A 19,661-nucleotide genomic window follows, 5' to 3' on the forward strand; every position below is an offset into this window, starting at 1 on the left:
AAGCCGGCAAGCAAAGGTGACTAAGCAGGACAACGAGGCGGCTAGCGAGCCGGCGAGTTCGCCAAAGAAGTTACGCAGTAGGCAGAGGAATGCCGCCGATACTACTACTGCCACGACTACCACAAAAACTGGTACAAAAAGCAAATCTAAGAAGCAAATTGATAAGGAACCTGAGGAAACAACGGTAGAGAGCAACAATGAGGAGGTGGTCGAGAAAAAAACTCGCAGCGGCAAGGCCGTAGCAGTGGTGAAAAAGGCGGGAAAGAAGGTGACTGAAACCAAATCAAAAGCTAAGGTTCCAATTGTCAGGAAGCAAACCAGGGCCAAGGATGTAGAGAACATCCCTGTTCAGAGGCCTCGTCGCGCGAAAATGGTTGAAGAAAATGATGCGCCAGCACAGGCCATTGCAAAGGTGTCGAGGAAACGTAAAAATGTGGAGGATGCGAATGAAGCTATTGCAGTGGTACAGACTATCGACGAGAACGAGGAAGAGGTAGAGGAGAATGAAACAAAGGCCAGTAAAAAACTTCGCGGGAGACAGAAGAAAATGGAAACTTTTGATGCACGTAAGTTCCTCTTGAAATTTCTTCTATTTTATTTTTCATTTGTCAGAATATTGTCGTTGCTATAATAAAAGTTGGCAATGAGCAAAAATGGGAGAATTCTCGTTTAAAGAAAATTGTAATAAATTTTTAATAAATTCCAATGTGATATTACAGCTGAATTTCTCAAGAAATCTGTAGCTTACAAGACATTACAGTCGTTCCATATAATTTAGATGTATTTGCAATAAATAAGAATGAGTAATAAACTAGTTTATAAAATTTACTGATCTATAAATATAAATAAAGGACAAACAGGCAATTGGGAATTAGCACAGTGATCAGTGCAAAATACTCTTCAAAATAGCTTTATCTTACATTTAAATGAAATGAGATTTGTACGTGTTTCGGCTAGTATTCTAGCCTTCTTCAGCAAAAAATATGCGATGATCCATGATATTGAAGACGTAAACTTACTATATTAACAAAAATTGGCATAATTTGGTCACAATCGTTGTGCAGTAACCCTTACTCCATTAGAGAGTCGTTCTCACCAGTTGCAAGGCTGGATGATAGTAATGATTAAAAACCTTTAAATATATAACTAAAGTAATAACTAAGCCTTAATTAATAAATAGAGTAATAGGTGAGAACTATAATAAATATAAGCCAAGACTTACTTCACAACGATGTAAATCTCGAAAACAAATTCGCATGACAATTCGGTTATCTGATAAATTCGCATGTAGATACAGTTACATAGACATTGTTAATATAAAATTACCGAATATAATTGTCAAATGTAGAAACCACTGATCTATATATTGAAGTTTTTATTAATATCCACCGAGCACACCAAAGATTTTCATGGCTTAATTTAGAATTGTTTATTTTCTATATTATTTATAGTGTTTTATCAAACAATTTTGTTAATGTTATTTAGGCAATATTATATTGTATACAACTTTTTGTTATTTTAGCTGTTGTGACTTCTAAAGGAAGATCCAAGAAGAATCCTGTAGAAGAAATTGTTAAATCACCACCAAAGAAAACAGAAAGAAAAAAACAAAATAGCAAGGAACAAAATGCAGCGATACAGGAAGATAATCCAAAAACAAAAAATATGAAAAATGCAAAAAAAGGAAAGACAAAAAAAGCTGCTTCCAAAAAAAAACTTAATGCTGTGGTAGAAGAGACCAATGACGATCAGGAAGAAGAATCGAATGAAGAAGAAGCGGCAACAACGTCTGAAGTGGATGTCAAAGAAAATGGAGAAGCACATATGGCAGAACCTAATCAAAAGAAGAGAAATGTAGGGAAAGCAATTGCAGCAGTGAACGGAAAGCAAAACGGCAATGAAGTCAAAGGAAAACAGAAAAAAGCACAAGTAGTTGCTGCATTTGTTGATGAGGAAGAAGCAACACAGGATGTAACTGCAGAGAATGAAGCTATTAAAACAAATGTAATATCAGAAATTGATGAAAATGATGCAGTTGTTTCCTCCAGTAAAGATGATATTATTTTAGAGAACGAAAAAGAAAAAGATGTCAGTGATGCAATTTCGATAAAAGAAGAGTCTATCACAGAAGCATCAAATAATGAAAAAGGAGCAAGTTTTGTATGTCTTTAAAAAATACAGTACTATATTTTATATTTGACTAATAGGAACGCACATGAAGAACCGCGGTTATATGGGGAAGGAAAGAGGAGAAGGGTACAATCTGATATTTTAATGTATTTATCGAAATATTTGCAGAGTAAATAATGGGTTGGGTCTTAGGTCTTTGATCCTTCACTGTAGTTATGACTTGACTTCAGTATCGGGTCCTATCAATCCTATGAATCTTAATATTCTAAAAAGGATATTTATTTTTTTTTTGTAAAGAAAGAAGCAAAGGAATATATGAATATATACACTATAACGGAAGTTTCACACCATTGTTTGTATTATTATATAAGAGCTTGTAATAAAGCGTGATAAAAATGTTACCGGAAAATGTTTCTAACAAAACATATTTTTTTAAAGATATCTTTTATCGAGATTGTGTAATATTGAATTTTCAGCTGTGTATTAATAACATGCAGTGCCATAAGAAAGTTTGATAGGATTTATGCGAAATTTTTTATTCCTATTTCTGGGCAGCACTGCTAAAATATTTATAAGAAATAACATATATAAAAAATATGTATATATAATAATTATAATAATACTAATAATAATTAATATTAATATATTGATATTATTATAATATTGTTATGGAGCAGAAATTCGAATATCTTGGATAAAAATACAGATAAACATTTTTTTACTGTTGCCCATATAGGAGTTAAGTATATTACATATTTTTCTAAAGAGATAACGGATAATAATTATGCGCACATATATACATATTGTTTCCGTTCTCTAGTCTAGTAGTTTTATTTGGAACATTTATTTCTATTACTAACAATGTAGTTAACCCCAATCACTTTTAAGAAAATTTTGAGTTTGCAGCTTCAAATCTTTATGAAATAAGGAAGCGCTTTTGGTGTTAATAAACTGTATATTCTTTTTTTTATTACTATAGACTATAATTACTTAAACTTAATTGTCATTGAATGTTGGGTGTTCAAGTTGGCAAAGCAGCTAGGTTGCTCGCTGAGTAAATATTGCTAACAAATAGCGACATATTGTTGGATACTTGAACAAAGTAATATAAATTATAGTTTGTATAGCAACAAATTATAAGCTAAAAAGTAATAGTACATTTCTGTTAACAGACTTTTATTCTGATATATTTTATACTTTGCTATCTGCTTTGCTAGCTTGAGCACACTCATTGTTAATTAATCAGAGAGAGAATGTTTGTATTTTTTAAGAGAAGATTGTACATAATTCCAGGTAAAATCTGACAATTCTGATAACCGTTTGCATTTTGTACGATTAGATATTACAACCTTACAAGCGTTCTGTTTAATGATAACTATATATGCATTAATTTGTAAGCTGTTAACATGCGATGTACGTGTGTTTGTTTCTGTAATATTAATATCCTTTATATCATATTGCTGTTTCCCACTGTAAACATTTTCTTTTCTCTTATGACAAAATAAACCGATTTTGTGTTTATATTTTTTGTGATCTTTCTGATATATCTATAAGTGTCTTCCAACAAGAAACACGTGACATGACAGTGCAGCATTACATCCTTATTGTTCGCCAATGTTAAACAAGGATAAAATGATCACTGTGTTGTACCGAGTTGTTTGTTGGAAGGCATCGCATGGTTGTCACTATTTTATAATAAATAGCGAAAGTACACATCTTATATTTTTATATTTTCCCGCTTGATTCGCAACTTTTTTTTTATAAATCGATCACGTTAATCGACCAAGTCCATAAGCGTGTCCTTTTTAACTGAACTTCTTGCACGATTCATCTTTTTCCTTTTTTCTCCACGTTGAAAAGAAAAAGAGGAAAGATAAACCGTGTAAGAACTAGAGCAATAAAAGAATGAAACAAACTAGAACAGACCTACAAGTTAAAAAGAACAGACCTCGTAAGTTTGCGATGAACTGATGAGTCCGCGTGATGTCGTGATCTCTTTGTGAGAGCGCCTTAAGGATACGTCGCATGAAGATCGGTCGTGTGCTTTTACGAATTACGGATAAGCCTGTAGAGACCAAGAGACGTTGAAGGTGTGCTAAGTGTGGTACCTGAAGATACGAGGAAACGAGAATTCGTGAGGATGGCAGCGATCAGTTTATTGAATCCGAAGGCTGAGTTCGCCCGGGCGGCGCAGGCTTTGGCAGTGAACATTTCCGCCGCGAAGGGCATTCAGGATGTAATGAGGACCAACTTGGGGCCCAAGGGAACCATGAAAATGTATGTATCCACGATGTATGTTCACGCGGTAATTTTGCCGCTTCATCGTAGCCACCGCTCACTCTGATTCTTCGCGTACGTCATGAAAATATCTCGAAACTCTTTGACTCCGAATGCATTGCAACGATTTTTATTCGTCAGAAATTCGTAGAACGTCGCGGTATTCCGACATCGCATTATTCTCCTTATTAGGAAATGACTTACGAATTGCCGGAGAGAAGAGGGGTTGATGTTCCACGGATGTTGCTTCTCGATGTAGTTTTTTCTTATTTATCATATCAACTGTTTCTTTTCTTTTATTGATATTTTCAATATAACTTTTACATTAAGAAAACACTAATCGAATGACGTAATCTTAATTAAAAATCTAGTCGTAATATTTATAATAAGTAGCATGCTAGTTTTTAATCATAAATTTCCAGGTTGGTTTCTGGAGCCGGAGATATAAAGATTACCAAGGATGGCAATGTGCTCCTTCATGAAATGCAAATTCAACACCCTACAGCATCCCTGATAGCAAGAGCGTCCACCGCTCAGGATGATATGACTGGCGATGGCACGACCAGTACTGTGCTGGTCATCGGTGAACTCTTGAAACAAGCTGATTTGTATATAGCAGAAGGACTGCATCCTAGAATGCTCACAGATGGTTTTGACTTGGCTCGTGCTAAGGCATTAGAAATCTTAGACTCGATGAAAATTGCAATTGAGCCTAATAAGCAGAGCCTGTTAGATATTGTGAGGACTTCGCTTAGAACAAAGGTTCACCATACCGTGGCTGACAAGTTAACCGAGATCTGCGTGGACGCTGTGCTGGCTATTAAGCAACAGGACAAAGAAATCGATTTGCACATGATCGAATTGATGGAAATGCAACATAGAACAGCAGATGATACCACTCTGATTCGTGGCATAGTCACCGATCATGGATCTAGACATCCAGATATGCCTAAAAGGGTAGAAAATGCATATATTCTGACCTGTAATGTGAGCCTAGAATATGAGAAAAGTGAGGTACATGCTAATGCAAAATAACAAGAATTTAATTAATATAATATAATTAATAATTAAAGACATAATTCTCTGGATTTTAATTTTATAGGTGAATAGTGGATTCTTTTACAAATCAGCGGAAGAACGCGAAAAGTTAGTAGCTGCTGAACGCGTGTTCATCGATAATCGCGTAAAAAAGATTATTGAATTGAAGAAGAAGTTGTGCGACGGAACAGATAAATCATTTGTTGTGATAAATCAAAAAGGAATCGATCCATCATCTCTCGATATGCTCGCAAAAGAGAATATTATGGCTTTACGCAGAGCTAAGCGTAGAAACATGGAACGCTTAGCACTCGCCTGTGGTGGCGTAGCTATGAATTCTGTGGATGATTTGAAAGAAGAGCATCTGGGATGGGCCGGTCTTGTGTATGAACATGTTTTGGTAATCTTCTATATTTCTCATTAAAAATGAAAGTTATCACATAAAGAGTTAGCTGAAAACTTTTTCTATAAATTTAATTTATTTTTCAGGGAGAAACTAAATATACCTTTATAGAAGATTGCAAAAAGCCAAATTCTGTAACTATTTTATTGAAGGTAATGCAAATAGTTTATTTGTAATGATGCATGCGAATATTCTAATATACTAATGTACTGATATTCTAGGGTCCTAACAAATTTACATTGGACCAACTTAAAGATGCTGTGCGTGATGGACTTAGGGCAATAAAGAACGCTATTGACGATCGTGCAATCGTTCCTGGAGCTGGAGCCTTTGAAGTTGCGGTTAGCCAAGCTCTTCAACGGTACAAAGAGCAAGTGAAAGGAAAGCAACGTCTGGGAGTACAGGCCTATGCCGATGCTTTACTCGTAATTCCAAAAACTCTCGGTAAACATAATACTTATGAATCTCTATTTTTATTAATATTGTCTAACATTGTCATGATTAATCTTTTATCTTTTTTATTTCACAGCCGTTAATAGTGGATTTGATCCGCAAGATACAATCGTTAAATTATTTGAGGAAAGTTCTGCTTTAGGAGAACCAGTAGGATTGGATCTGTCTACGGGGGAAGCTTTAAAAGCCGCGGATGCTGGCGTTTATGATAATTATAATGTAAAAAAACAAATCATCAATTCTTGGTAAGATATTATTAAAACACTTATGTGTATGCTCTGTGGAATATTATAACTTACATGGATAACAATTTTTTATTTTCAGCACGATAATCGCCAGTAATCTCCTTCTGGTTGACGAAATAATGAGAGCAGGATTATCTTCTCTAAAGGGTTAAATTACAATGTAATTCTTATGGAATTAAAAGTTTAAGGACCACTAATAATTTTTTTACGAAATAATTCAAATTATTGGATTATCATCTATTTTGCATTACATGTGTTAACCAAATATGTTGCTTGATCTCTTATTTTTGATTTAAATATTTAATAACACGATAATGACTTTTCACACTGAATAATAAAATGTTTTCGTAAAAAGTATTTCATTCACTTACAAAATTTCACAACGTCGTAAAATATAAACTGAGAAAGGTACAAAATATCTTTGAAAGTATGAAAAGAGAAATCGTAAATAATGAAAAAATATATATATAAAGGCAAAATTGAATTTTGACGCAAAAAGAGACGACTCATTAATTCTATATAGATTAAAAGATATTCGTCTTTCTGCTTTTTACTTAAAAAAATAGTAATTTTAATTTGTATGCCTGAAATTGATTACTCATATTACTGGTCAATTTATAAAAATTAAAAATATTTATTTATGGTACATGTATTTACAACGTTCTAAAAACTGTCATTACAATAATAGGACGTTTGTCAGTCTTGTATTTTCACAGAAAAAAATCCTATTTTCTGTTATGTATTAACATCATGTCATTTGCTGAAAAGAATTCGTGTGGTTACTGGAGATTATAATGTAATGTAATAATTAAATTCTAATGTTTAAATTACATCTGTATACCTCTCCAAATATAGTACGATTTCATTGCTAGAATAATACGGTACACTTCGACAAAATTGTCCAACTGAATTTCATAAAAATAAGGCATAATAAAATATTTACATGGTATGAAAAAACATGATGTGTAAATGGAAAAACATTTTTACTTTTGTAATATTAACTGTCCTGTCATTCTGAATAAATATGTTGCAATATTGAGAGTAAGGTGTAAATTGGCTAACGTAATTGTGATTTTATGAAAGGTATTAAAAAAATAGTTTTATTTAACTATTCAGCAATTTACGATCTAAATCTGTGATGTAATGGTAAGTTTAACAATAATTCAAGAGTTCAACAGACAATCTTCATATATAAAAGTATCACATCAAACACATACTCGAGACGAGACATATTTAAATATCCTACGATTACATTGTACTAGTTGTTCTGACCTCTTTTCTCCTGATGTATAGCTATGATCGTATCTCCACTTTCAATTTATACACATTGTACTTTATGAAATAAAAAAACCACAGAAGCAAAAAAAATACGCAAGTAATATGAGGATTAAATTATGATTTTTCGATGCTTAAAACACACTGTATCTTTTCACTTTTTATCATCGCAAATGAATTTTATCACGTACAGAAATAAAACCTGGGGTTTTTGTTGCAATTCCACTTATGTACTAGTTTTTACAACAATCCACACTCAACTGTCCTTAACGCAAAAATTTTGAATCTTGATAGAACACTAAAATTCTATCTATCTACGATATCATACGAATAATTATTGTGATATTAATCCAAATTTGAGAGAATTGCGGTATATTTAGGATCTTTTCTAATGTCTTTCACTAATATTTTCGGCTTGATATTAATAAGCGTTGCAAGAGTAAGACAGTTTACCCGCATACTGTGGCCCCCGACCACCATGTATGTATTCAACTCGGTCAGATTAACTGGACTGCTTGGTATTCCATAATGCGATACGAACTGTTTGTTCTGTATTTCTTCTTCCTCATATTCCATGTCTGTGCTGTGTTCCTCTGGTAGCGGTTTAAAAAAATTCGGCGGATACCTTGGATTCGTAGACTTGCGTGCAACAGCTTTGAATACACGTGGGCTTGGTCTCGCAGACGAGATAGTCGATTTGGTGGTAGATTTCCTTGCGACAGCCTGACGACTATTTCCTTTCGATGTCAAAGTGTTCAAATTACAGCTCTGATCATTCTTGTTTTTCATGTCACCAGGTTCGATCTGATTGACATGCTTTGTGATCAGGTTCTCTACAACCGATTCAAAACTCGAGATATTTTTCGAATTTGTCGCGTACTTTTCAGTATTGTATGTAGGCAACCGTACTGATGTGCTAAAATACATAGATTTTGCATGTGTTTAATTAAATGTTTCTTGTAGATATAACAATATATATCATATACATATACAAAAACATTAAGTAATAAGATGTAAACAACAAGCAAATCGACTAATCACAGTAGAGATTATTTATTATCGCAGTAATATCACGAGTTAAATTGACTAGCAATTTAACAAATTTTGATGCTTTTTCGCATTTTCAAACGATTTTAATTATACTGAATGACATATTAAAATCTGTAAATAATTAATTCTTATTGCGAAAAATATTAGATAATTTTTTAGAATAGCTACCTCATCTCCGATTTTGATGAAATTAGGTTCATTCGACATATTTTTGCGTAACACTCAATATCTCGTTTCGCAGAGCAGTCCCGGACTTTTTTCTGTCAGATTCTTTCATGTTATGCAAAAACGCGTCGAATGAGCCTAATTTCATCGAAATCGGAAGTGATTTAACCTTAATAGTCAATTTTAACACTCAGTATCTCGCTTCATAGGGCAGTCCCGGATTTTTTTCTGCCAGATTCTTTCATTTTACGCAAAAACGTGTCGAATGAACTTAATTTCATCGAAATTGGAGGTGAAGATAGCTATTCTGAAGAATTACCAAATATTACCTTGACCGGGAGTCGAATCCGGATCCCTTATATTCCGTGATCAATACGAGCGTGCTAAAGTAATCACACTACAGACTCCCGACTCTAGAGGTTTGTTCGCAGTTCGCGTCGCACGTTCCAATATGCTCCTGTTCATCCCAACGTGCTCCAATACGTTCGCGTCAACGGAACCAATATGGCGACTAGATGTCGCGTCGCATTAAAGCATACTCCATGGATCAATTAAGAGCATGCTCTATTTGCTTCACCTCGGAAGGTAGTGCGGTTGGGGCATGTTACGCACGCATGCGTAATGATTGAGAATGTGTAGTGTTGAGAGAAGTATTTCATGGTTGTTACAGATATCTTAACTTAACCTATGTTCTGTAGTCAACTTTAACGAGAGTGGCGCTCAATTTAACGATTAATCTCGGTCCATGAGGCAGAGCGACGCTTTTTTTCTGGAGGACGCTTGTCCCAACTTGTCCTAAATCCGTTCGTGTCACCGAGCGTTGGGGAACAGCGTTGAATCCAACTGCTCCAACCGCCATCTTACTGGTGATCCAAGTGCTCTCTGGGTTAATTTGGAGTAAGCGGCGCGAACAAACCTTAGATTTGTTCGCGTCGCATGCTCCAACATGCTCCAATATAGCTCCTACTCACTCTAATGCGCTCATTAAGGCTTGTTCTTTTTGGCTGAACTTTTGCACCAGTTCATCTTTCTTCCTCTTCTTTCCTCTTGGAGAGAAAAGGAAGAAAGAGATGAACTGATGCAAAAGTTCAACCAAAAAGAACAAACCTATGGACTGCTAGCACCTCATTTTTGCTATAGGAAATGCATACTCTCGGTGTCGCCGAACTGAAGTTGGTTGAAGATTGTTAAGCTCCGCCCCGAACAGTAAAGACCGGCAAGTTCAAATGCGAAAGTTGCCATACTTATATTATACACGAACCGATACTAACCGTTCTTTTTCTTCCGTTTTCCCCTTATTTGGTTTTCCGACTCAAGTACAGAGTTGCAATACCATGTAAATTAATGGATTCTATAATCCTTGAATTTTCTATAATCCTTATGGGCCTTCTACAATAAGCCGCAAGTCAGAACGTCAGAAGTCTTAATCAGTCTTAATCAAGTTGTTCAAGTTGGCTATTGGCCAACTCCACCGATTATGACTTAAGATCGCTTAGAACTTCTGACTTGCGGCTTATTGTAGAAGGCCCATTATAGCCCTTCTTGACCAATTATAGTCGATTGTTCTCCTCCTGATCAATTTCTTACAACTTAAGGCTAAAAGCCTAATAAGTTTTACGCTTTAAAATCTCATTGTAGACGCTGCTTTAGTAAGTAGCCATTTCGGCGCGCGTTTCAAATGACTACATACGTAGTATATAAATTCACATAGGTCGGTATTCATAGTCGATTCTTATTTCAAGACCGTCTTAAGTAATGCCTTAAGACGCTAATGCAGCCCTCTGATTGGTTCATGACTTCTTAAGATCGTACTTAAGACGGTTTTGAATATAAAATCTGACTGAATACCGACCAAAGAATCATAGAAGCATTTAAGATCCAGCTAGACCGTTTAAGACTTTAATTGCTATAATTTGTATTATCACACACATATGTACAGTTCTATAATATATTATATTGATTATTTATTAGTTATCTATTGTGATTAGTAAATTCACTTACGCATAAACATATGCATAAAGAAAATCATCCAATGGTACTTTAAGTTTGTCTGTATGACAGAAATGTGATTGAATAATTTTCTTTATGCATATGGTTATGTGGCTCTGCAAGTTTGTGTGGAATGGCCCTTACTGCTTATGTTTTATTATTTTATGTTTTTTTTTATGTATTTCTAGTTTGTCTATGAGTAAGTACTTACTCTGTCTGATCTTGTTCCTTCTGTTGCTGTTGCTCCTTCCATTTTTGTGGTAAATGCGAATGAAACATGTTATGATGCCTTATCCTATCATTGTTGGTTTCGCAAAGTTCTTGGCACCATTGACAAACCCATCCACGCTTTGGAATGATAACAGGCGACAGGTTCTCTGTCTGCTTTGCTTGGTTACGCTCAATGACGTTCTTCTTCGTGGGACTTTTAGGCAATCTCGACACAAGTATCTCTTTATATTTAAATGGAAACTTTGCAACAAAAGGAGTTTCCGAACCCTTTAAGTCCTTGTGCATGAGATTCCAGTGCTGCTTGATGGATGGCAGCGAGACGCTGCGAAGGTTACAATAAACACAGCCATAGATTACAGCTGATGACGAATTGCCTTCTTCATTCTTTGTTGACGTGTCGATATCTTGTTTTTGAGGCGTCGGTGGCTTGGTTTTTGTTTCGCTAGGGGAAGAGTCAGTCGCTGACATTCGTTCCGTATATTTCAGCGGTACCGAGGGATGATTTGATTCCCAATGCTCCACCATTTCTGCTTTATACGAACAGCTATAGGTGCAATACAAACATTTGAGATTGTGTTGATGAGCGTGTGTTCTCATGTGACTCCTCAGGCCAGTATGATTTACTGCTGTAAAGTTGCACACCTCACACTTCTCTAAACGATTATTAACGGAACCGATTGCGGCTGCAGAGGCGGCGGTGCTACTAACATTATTCTCTGTGTTCAATTTTCGTTTTTTTGTCTTCAGTGGAGAAAGACCATACTCCTTCTCCCAGAATTCGTTGGTTAGCTTTGTGTTTCCCCATGCATCCGGATTGTGTATAATCCTTTCTGGATCGTGCGGATGTTTCGCGCGGATATGCTGGCACATCATCGTCTGCGAGTTGGTACTACGGTCGCAGTAGGGACACAGGAAGCTCAGTCGTTTCAAATGTGAATATTGTACGTGTAACTTGAATCCGCGTTGGCCGGCGAACGTCGTCTGGCAATGCTTGCAGACAATTGGCTTGTCCAGATCATCATCAGTCTTCTCGCAAACTGCGCATAAAATCATGCATTTTATTTTATAGATCTTATAAACGAAACTGAGATGTAATTCTAAATGTAATCTATATACTTACGTTTATCATTTTCAGATTTATCTCCGTTACTCTTAATCTCGTACACCTCATCCTCCTTCATATCGATTACAAGATCCTCGTTGTCTCGGCTATCTCCGTCATCAGAGTCTATGCTGCTTTTATTAGCATCTTCAAGAACGTCGTTTTGCAGTTTGGATATCGTAGATGCAAGATTTACGGATTTTTTGTTGGTTGAGATCTTCACGAAACTAACATCTGAACTTGAAGAACTTGTATTAATGGGTATACTTTTATAGATAACATTCATGTGATTCCACGCCTTGATCATGTCCGTTTGCTTTTTCAATAAAGTCATCACCTGTAAATCATACATAACGTTTATTTATAATGTACGAATAAAGCAAGAATTAATAAAATAAAATAAAATATTATATTTATATTTCATTTTATTATCGTTAATTAATAATATTACTAAAAATTTTTATTTATTAAATAGTAAAGAATATAATAAAATTTTAGTAAGTATATATATATATATATACCCAATCCTCAATCGCATTATCCGGCGAAAGTGGCTCATCTGTACCTTCTCCATTATGACGTTTCCCAATATGCAGCAATAATGCTTTACGATTTACCGATACATATCCGCAAGTCTTGCAATGAAATCTAAACAGATAAATTAAAAAAAATCTTTTTTAGTAATAGAATTTACAAAAAGTAAATTTAATTTCTGAAAGTGCCTACGTTCCAGTAAAATCACAATTCAATAACTCAACAGTCTGTTAGTAAATTCGAATAAAAATTTAGCATCTGACTGTCGTTACATGTATATTTGTATTTTGCTGGTAAAAATTGTTAATATAACATGATAAGACATCCCCAGAATGCAATCTGAAGGTAAATTAATAATAGATTCTGCTCGATTTCAGACTGCATTACAGATTCTTATGGCACATTTGGCTTTCTAAATTTCAATATAACATGTCACTTACCTAACATAGTTCAACTCCCTATAAAGATGATCTCTCATATCGTGCTTGTATTTCGACTTGAATTGATTACACAGCGTACAGACATACATATTGGCATCCGGTTTGCCGTAAGGTCCAAATCTTCCCACATCGGAATCATTACCGTCGATCAGTTCCATCGAGTCTTTCACCGATTTATTGCCAGTGACTTTGCTTTGTGCACTTTCTTTCATAATATGTCCTTCGCCTTCCGCCTCCCCGGATACTTTATCGCATGAAAGTGACCGTTTTGATTTCTCCTTAGACAGTTTATTATTTTCATCGAGAGATATTGATTTCCCGGTCACTTTTATTTTAGCTGGTTTTGTCACGATTTCTGCGTCGCTCTTGCGTTTGCCTAAAGATAGCTTTGAAGTTACGGGCGACGTCTCACTCGTCGCAGGCGTTTCGGTTTCTTCCTCCAAGAGGATCCCGCGAATATGTCGAACTCGTGACATGTTTCTACTCCAAAGTGGTGTCGTATCAAAGGGTTCGTCCTGTCCGCCTTGATCAACGGTTTCTGTACTCCGTTTATTGACACCTTTTATCCTCTGGTATATCATGGTGTAATCGGCGTTAGAATCGTGTGTGTGCTTGCTGTTTATATGTTGCTCAAGAAGTATTTTTCCGTTCGTTTTAAATGGGCACAGGGTGCACTTGTATTGGGAGCTCTCACCGTGAACTGTGTCAGCATGAGTAGCTATTTCAGCTTTGTAAACAAATTTAAAATCACAAAGATTACATTTCCAATGATTGCCGTCCGGGTCGGGTACCTCCTCCTCGGTCTCATCTGGGACTGGTTGCTGAACATTCTCTGGGTTCTCCACTTCCCTTATTACTTTCACGAAAGGTCTCTTCTCCGGATGCTTATCAGTAAGATGTCGTTCCACAACATGTCTAGATGTCATTTTAATACTATCAGAGAGCATAGAAAGTGCACTTACGCCAACAAGAAAATCTTAAAACATCTGACAAGTAATATATATTTTTCTTTTTCGTGTATTAATTTTTTTATCAGGAAAATAGCAATCTGTTTATCTTGATTACTGATACATTAATGATTAAATAATAATAAAGTTTACTAATCATACTTGTCACATGTTTTAAAATTATATTAAGTGTATATGTGTATATAAAATTAGAATTTTTATAAAATAATCAAAAAAATATATAAATGATACAATCAAATTATATATACAATTAAAATTATCATACGAATATATACAAACCTATGATAATGATGATGATTGCAATGGGAGCATTTATAGAGTCTTGTATCATGCATTCTCAAATGAATGCCCATTTTGTCGATCGCTATATTTTGATTCTCTTGACCCGACGATGATGGAGGACAATGTGGACAATGGAAATATGGTTCTTCTGAATGTAGAGCCTTTAAGTGATACTTTAACATTGCCTCGTTCACCGTTAAGTAATTGCATTCGGTTACGCCACATACGTATCTATGGTAGAAAATATATATAACTGTTAGAACACAATATTTCTCTAATATTTTATTTGTTGCAATTTTAATTAATATCACACACCTTTGGTGTTCCGGTACAAACTTTGGTATGCTATCGTCCGCCTCGCTTTCCTTAATAGATTCTTTCGATTTTGCGCCCATACGACCATTTTGGTGTGAGCTGCTCGCTAGATTCACCATCTTATCGAACATCTTCTCTTTCTTATCTAAACAAGGAACAGGATTGACCGGACCGCTCTCGGGTACAGTCTCGTCTTTCGCATGTAATTGCAAATGCCGGATAATATTTGTCCGAACTTTAGTTGTGTAAGGACATACGGCACACTGGACTTCCCGATTGTAAATCGCTTGACGTGGTAATTGCTCTATTTCGTCAGGATTAAACGATAATTTTCCGTTATCCAAACTCTTTTCATTTTCCTGTTCCGTTCCAGACTTGTTAGCACGTTTACGTTTCTTGTTTCTCCGATCGGCAGCTTCATAAGGCTGTATAAATTAAATATGCAGGGATTACATAACAGTTCTTAAAAAAGAAGATATGCATATTTTTATTATTAAAAATAGACTTACAACTGCTTGTACGATAAAGAGGCCATCTTTCGCTGGATTTGTTGGATCGGCAGGCACTATCCTCGTGTGAAAAAATTTGTGTTTTGACTTCATATGAGCTGTAGCTTGGTATGAAACCGAATATCTTAGCTTACACAGACTGCATCCAAAACGCTTTAATCCGTGAGTTTTTATATGTTCTAAAAACAAAGAAATTTTGACGGCACGTTTTTTACAATGCGGACAAAATAAATTTTGTCTAGGGTCTCCTAAATTGCACGTCTTTACATGCGCTTTCAATAAGTCCATGTTTTGCGCCGTGAAACTACATTCATGCAGATAACCGCATTTATATAACTCATGTCCGATACGACCAGTATCTTTAATGTCATCCAAAGTCAAAGGCTTGTCTGGTTGAGCAGTCGCATTAGTAGTATGTGCTGACGCTTTTTTGGATGTGCATTTCGTTTCGGTAGTATCGCTGGATGCAACCTGCTCTTTATTTTCAGCCTCTGTCTTGGAAAACACCAGTTCTGCCTTTTTCTTTACTTCATCCTCAGTCTTACACTGCGCGGCTTTCTCTTCGCTTTCCAAAATCTCGATATCACTATCTTCAGTTTTATCCGCGGATTTAGAAAACACATTGCTGGAATTGGATGTAAAATTCTTTAAAAGATCTGCGTTATCGAGAAGATTGGTATTTACGAATTCGTCGCTGTAATTGAATTCGTCTGAGACTTTTAACGGATCGACTACGCCGGAATCATTCACGGACATATCCAATTTCGGTTCTTGAAGAATCTGATTTGTGTAGTCGCTTAATTTTCTCGTCTCCGACTGGAACGGCTCATTTTCCAAAGGTTGTTTTTCAACACTTATATTTGTATTTTTGTTGATAGTGGTACCAGACGTATCTATAAACTGTTTCGTTGAGATATTGGAAATATTGACATTAACTTCAGTGTTCTTTAGATCACTGACTGCCCCAATCAAAATATCTTCCTTCAAATTTTTTGGTTGATTAGACTGAGCTTCATTTAAAATTATTCCAGCATTTGACGAAACTGATGTATTCTTTTTAGAATTGTCAGCGTTCAAATTAAAACTTCCTTCATCTATTTTATCATCGAAAGTTCGTAAAATGAGTTGATGTATAACTTCCATCTGGCGCGATGGCTGAAATTAAGCGCAATTATATAATATATTAAACAAATTGTTTATTAAAATACTTATATTATTTCATAGTGTGCCAAAAGAACTAATTCAAGATCGAAATATTATGTTATGTTTTAATTAAGATACACAATCTGTTTTAATCAAATAATTAATTCTAATAACAATACCGATGGAGGAAGTGAACGTTCCAGAACCTGAGGCAATCGATCGTAATGAAAGGTGCTTAAATGCTGATGTATTTCGTTTAGCGTATCGGAACCATAAAAACAATATAAGCACTGGTATTTGCAAAATCCATGCAACTTGTAATGCTGTAAGTATAACAATAAAATGATATTTATAATTATTTTCGTTTTCCTAACAGTATATACAGATAGGTGTAGAGTACATACAGATATAAGAAATTCTATCGTGGTATGAGTAGTGTTGCACACATGACATTTGTACACAAGATGAGAAGATGAATGTTTTGTCTTTAAATGTGTCATAAACGCTTCAGGTATATAAAAGATTTTGTCACAATCTGAAAGTAATTAACACTAGAAGTTATGCTATGAAAGTAATTAACTAGAAATTATACTATGAAAGTAATTAACAATTAATACAATTAAAAATATAAATAAACCGTAGTTCTAATAAAAACGAATAATTCTTTGTCTGAAAGGCATATACCACGAACACCAGATAACAGTGGCGATTATTTTCAATCCTTTATTAAATACATGGAATCAAAAATAAACGTTTCGGTCCCAATCGGACCATCTTCAGTATTAAACGTTCTATTATGAATTAATTAGACATGATCCTATCCTACGCAACATAGTTTTACAATTTGGTTAAGCCATCAATAAATAACTTCTAGTCATATCATTTTTAACGTCTATCATTACATAAAATTTTTCTTTTTCTCCTGAAAACGGAAGTCATAAATTCTTTTCGTCTCTTATACTTCATACTTTGCTAATCTTATTTGTCACATCAAAAAATCCTTGTTGCATCACACAGAGTTACCAGATTCTATCAAATTATTAATCTTTAATATCTCTCTTAAAAACTTACTTAAAATTTAATTATTTCCTTATCACATACCTGTGCGATTATGTTAATTTAACATTACCAGTCATTTTTTCATAATACATCACGGCTCTTCATAAAATCGATAATAGAACGCAAACTTCCTGATTCTAATAACAATACCATCATTAATACACATGAAACAATTAAGACTGTTATAATCTTAAAACGCACCTGTGTTCCACTATCTCACAATCCAGTTCATAACGTCAACGCGGATAACTTTCCGTATCATTCAAATTGTGGCGACACACTAACATCTCAACGTACATCTCCAACTTATATAAATCATAAACAAGTGAAGAGGGATGCCATTATATGTAAGAGATATTTAACAAAGGAAAATATGATTCTGGAAATTTCTCTGTGTCTGTCTGCTTGTTCATGCCGTTAATCTGTCTTTTTATACTAATCATCTCTAACGCGAGTCTTTTATGAAAGAATAGCTCTGTGTCAAGTATTTGAATATTTTCCCAATCTAAATTATGTCCTAATTTCACTTGGTGATCCGAAACAACCAACCGAGTATCCTTTGTTTTCTTAATATCAGCTTTATGTTCTTTTATCCTAGTACCTAATTTCCTTTTTGTCTAACCTACATACATTGAGTCACAATTTGTGCAATTAATCTTATACACCACTTGAGAACTTTCAATTTTTTCTAGTTTGTCTTTACCTAATTTAATCACTGAAGTTAAAGTGTTAATCGGTTTATACGCTACCTTATAATTATTTTTGTCTGCAATGCGCTTGAATTTTTCAGACAAAGAATTGTTTGTTTTTAACAATTAATAATTGTGTAATATCCAATACAACAATACAATATATTAGCACATTTATATTATAACATGTTACAATATTATTACAATTACATACCATCTTGTTTGCATATAAAAGGTAGTACATAAGCGTTACGATTAATGTGTTCCTTTTTCTGTAACGACTTCTGCTTCTTGTCCAATAAATAATAAAACACGGTATTGGGATGACACATAATCTTAATAAAAAAAATTAGCAAATATTATTATTCTTTTAATAACACAGATATACAGTAATTAAAAATCGTTACCTGATGTTGCCGTACATAGGACGGTACAAAGGATCGATAAAAGCAGTAACCACATTGATACCGGCAATGAAGGTGTTTAGTCGCCAAGTGAGTTTTCATCTCGTTCCAGTTATTTGTAGATATGTAACAATAGGCGCACTTGTCATAATGTGCGTTTTGCTCGCTAGCTTCTTCGTAATGTTTAGTATAGTGTTTAGAATAATCCAGGGGCAAGTCGGTTGTGAAAGAGCAATTATGACCCATGCACTTGTAAAAATGAGCTAGCTTTGGCTCTGTCAGCATCCTCGCATACACTTCCATAGATTTCAACTTGATCGCGAAGGACGCGGGCGACGTGTCTTTAGAGTTGTTTAATACAGGCATACGTATTACCTTGATTTTCCTTGATCTATAATTGAAAGTTGATAGACTAGTCGATGAACTTGTCAATGGAGCGGACACCGATTGCATCTTCGAAGCTACAAAAAATTTAATGTTAAATATGTGGTTTGAGTAAAAAAAATTGATGTAAAATATATATGCCAATGAATTTCACTAAGAGTATTGGTAAATTCTTGACAGGACATACTTTGCAGATTCATATTGACTAGCGCTTGCGGTAAGATCTTTTTCAATATTAAAGGTTGGTTGGACTTCTTTAAAATAGATTCTTTGCTTTTCGTAGGAGATACCTCCATTGCTTTACTAGTGTCGTTTACCTAGAAACAGTAAAATAAAAAAATGTGATAATGAGATAATAGATGAAGTTAAATGTCAGAGTAATGAAAACACTGTGATACATTTACATACAGTAACACTTTCATTAGAATCGGATTCTGCAAGGCTCCTCACATTTTCGATCTTCAAAAACGAACATTCTTCCTCTGTATCCGTTTTTAATCCATCTATCGCGCTATCTGATTGAGCTCCATCTATAAATTTTATTCATTAATATATAAATAGATACATATCTCCGTT

General features: G+C 34.7%; 3 protein-coding genes across 8 annotated transcripts in view; 2 read left to right on the forward strand and 1 right to left on the reverse strand.

The window, feature by feature from the left end:
• The window catches only part of LOC108760636 (nucleolin), a 2,917-nt gene extending 277 nt beyond the window's left edge, over positions 1 to 2,640 (forward strand). Inside the window, exons 2-3 of the mRNA XM_018506692.1 lie at positions 4 to 566; positions 1,523 to 2,640. Coding sequence (XP_018362194.1) covers positions 4 to 566; positions 1,523 to 2,172 — 1,213 coding nt within the window. The 3' untranslated portion in view covers positions 2,173 to 2,640. The remainder of the gene's footprint in view (positions 1 to 3; positions 567 to 1,522) is intronic.
• Positions 2,641 to 4,129: 1,489 nt separating this feature from the next.
• Positions 4,130 to 7,127, forward strand: CCT6 (chaperonin containing TCP1 subunit 6). Its single transcript, XM_018506725.1, has 7 exons — positions 4,130 to 4,407; positions 4,830 to 5,421; positions 5,510 to 5,845; positions 5,935 to 6,000; positions 6,070 to 6,292; positions 6,378 to 6,546; positions 6,626 to 7,127. The coding sequence occupies exons 1-7, from the start codon at positions 4,271 to 4,273 to the stop codon at positions 6,696 to 6,698; spliced, it is 1,596 nt and encodes a 531-aa protein (XP_018362227.1). The 5' UTR covers positions 4,130 to 4,270; the 3' UTR covers positions 6,699 to 7,127.
• A 388-nt stretch (positions 7,128 to 7,515) lies between these two features.
• The window catches only part of LOC108760768 (uncharacterized), a 31,419-nt gene continuing 19,273 nt past the window's right edge, over positions 7,516 to 19,661 (reverse strand). For all 6 annotated transcript variants that reach the window (XM_018506917.1, XM_018506918.1, XM_018506913.1 and 3 more), the window contains 14 exons: positions 19,494 to 19,615; positions 19,273 to 19,402; positions 18,705 to 19,162; positions 18,512 to 18,632; positions 16,954 to 17,084; positions 16,729 to 16,872; positions 15,407 to 16,561; positions 14,898 to 15,322; positions 14,580 to 14,813; positions 13,333 to 14,247; positions 12,880 to 13,006; positions 12,377 to 12,695; positions 11,237 to 12,293; positions 7,516 to 8,737 (listed from right to left, as the gene is read on the reverse strand). In XM_018506917.1, coding sequence (XP_018362419.1) covers positions 8,167 to 8,737; positions 11,237 to 12,293; positions 12,377 to 12,695; positions 12,880 to 13,006; positions 13,333 to 14,247; positions 14,580 to 14,813; positions 14,898 to 15,322; positions 15,407 to 16,561; positions 16,729 to 16,872; positions 16,954 to 17,084; positions 18,512 to 18,632; positions 18,705 to 19,162; positions 19,273 to 19,402; positions 19,494 to 19,615 — 5,909 coding nt within the window. In that variant the 3' untranslated portion in view covers positions 7,516 to 8,166. The remainder of the gene's footprint in view (positions 8,738 to 11,236; positions 12,294 to 12,376; positions 12,696 to 12,879; positions 13,007 to 13,332; positions 14,248 to 14,579; positions 14,814 to 14,897; positions 15,323 to 15,406; positions 16,562 to 16,728; positions 16,873 to 16,953; positions 17,085 to 18,511; positions 18,633 to 18,704; positions 19,163 to 19,272; positions 19,403 to 19,493; positions 19,616 to 19,661) is intronic.

This window comes from Trachymyrmex cornetzi, unplaced genomic scaffold (genome assembly GCF_001594075.2).
Source record: "Trachymyrmex cornetzi isolate Tcor2-1 unplaced genomic scaffold, Tcor1.1 scaffold23, whole genome shotgun sequence".
Taxonomy (NCBI): Eukaryota; Metazoa; Arthropoda; class Insecta; order Hymenoptera; family Formicidae; genus Trachymyrmex; species Trachymyrmex cornetzi.

Coding starts and splice junctions, on each gene's coding strand:
- CCT6 (XM_018506725.1), top strand. CDS start 4,271: ATGGCAGCGATCAGTTTATTGAATCCGAAGGCTGAGTTCGCCCGGGCG. Junction 5,422..5,509: donor TAGAATATGAGAAAAGTGAG/GTACATGCTAAT, acceptor TTAATTTTATAG/GTGAATAGTGGATTCTTTTA. Junction 5,846..5,934: donor TTGTGTATGAACATGTTTTG/GTAATCTTCTAT, acceptor TTTATTTTTCAG/GGAGAAACTAAATATACCTT.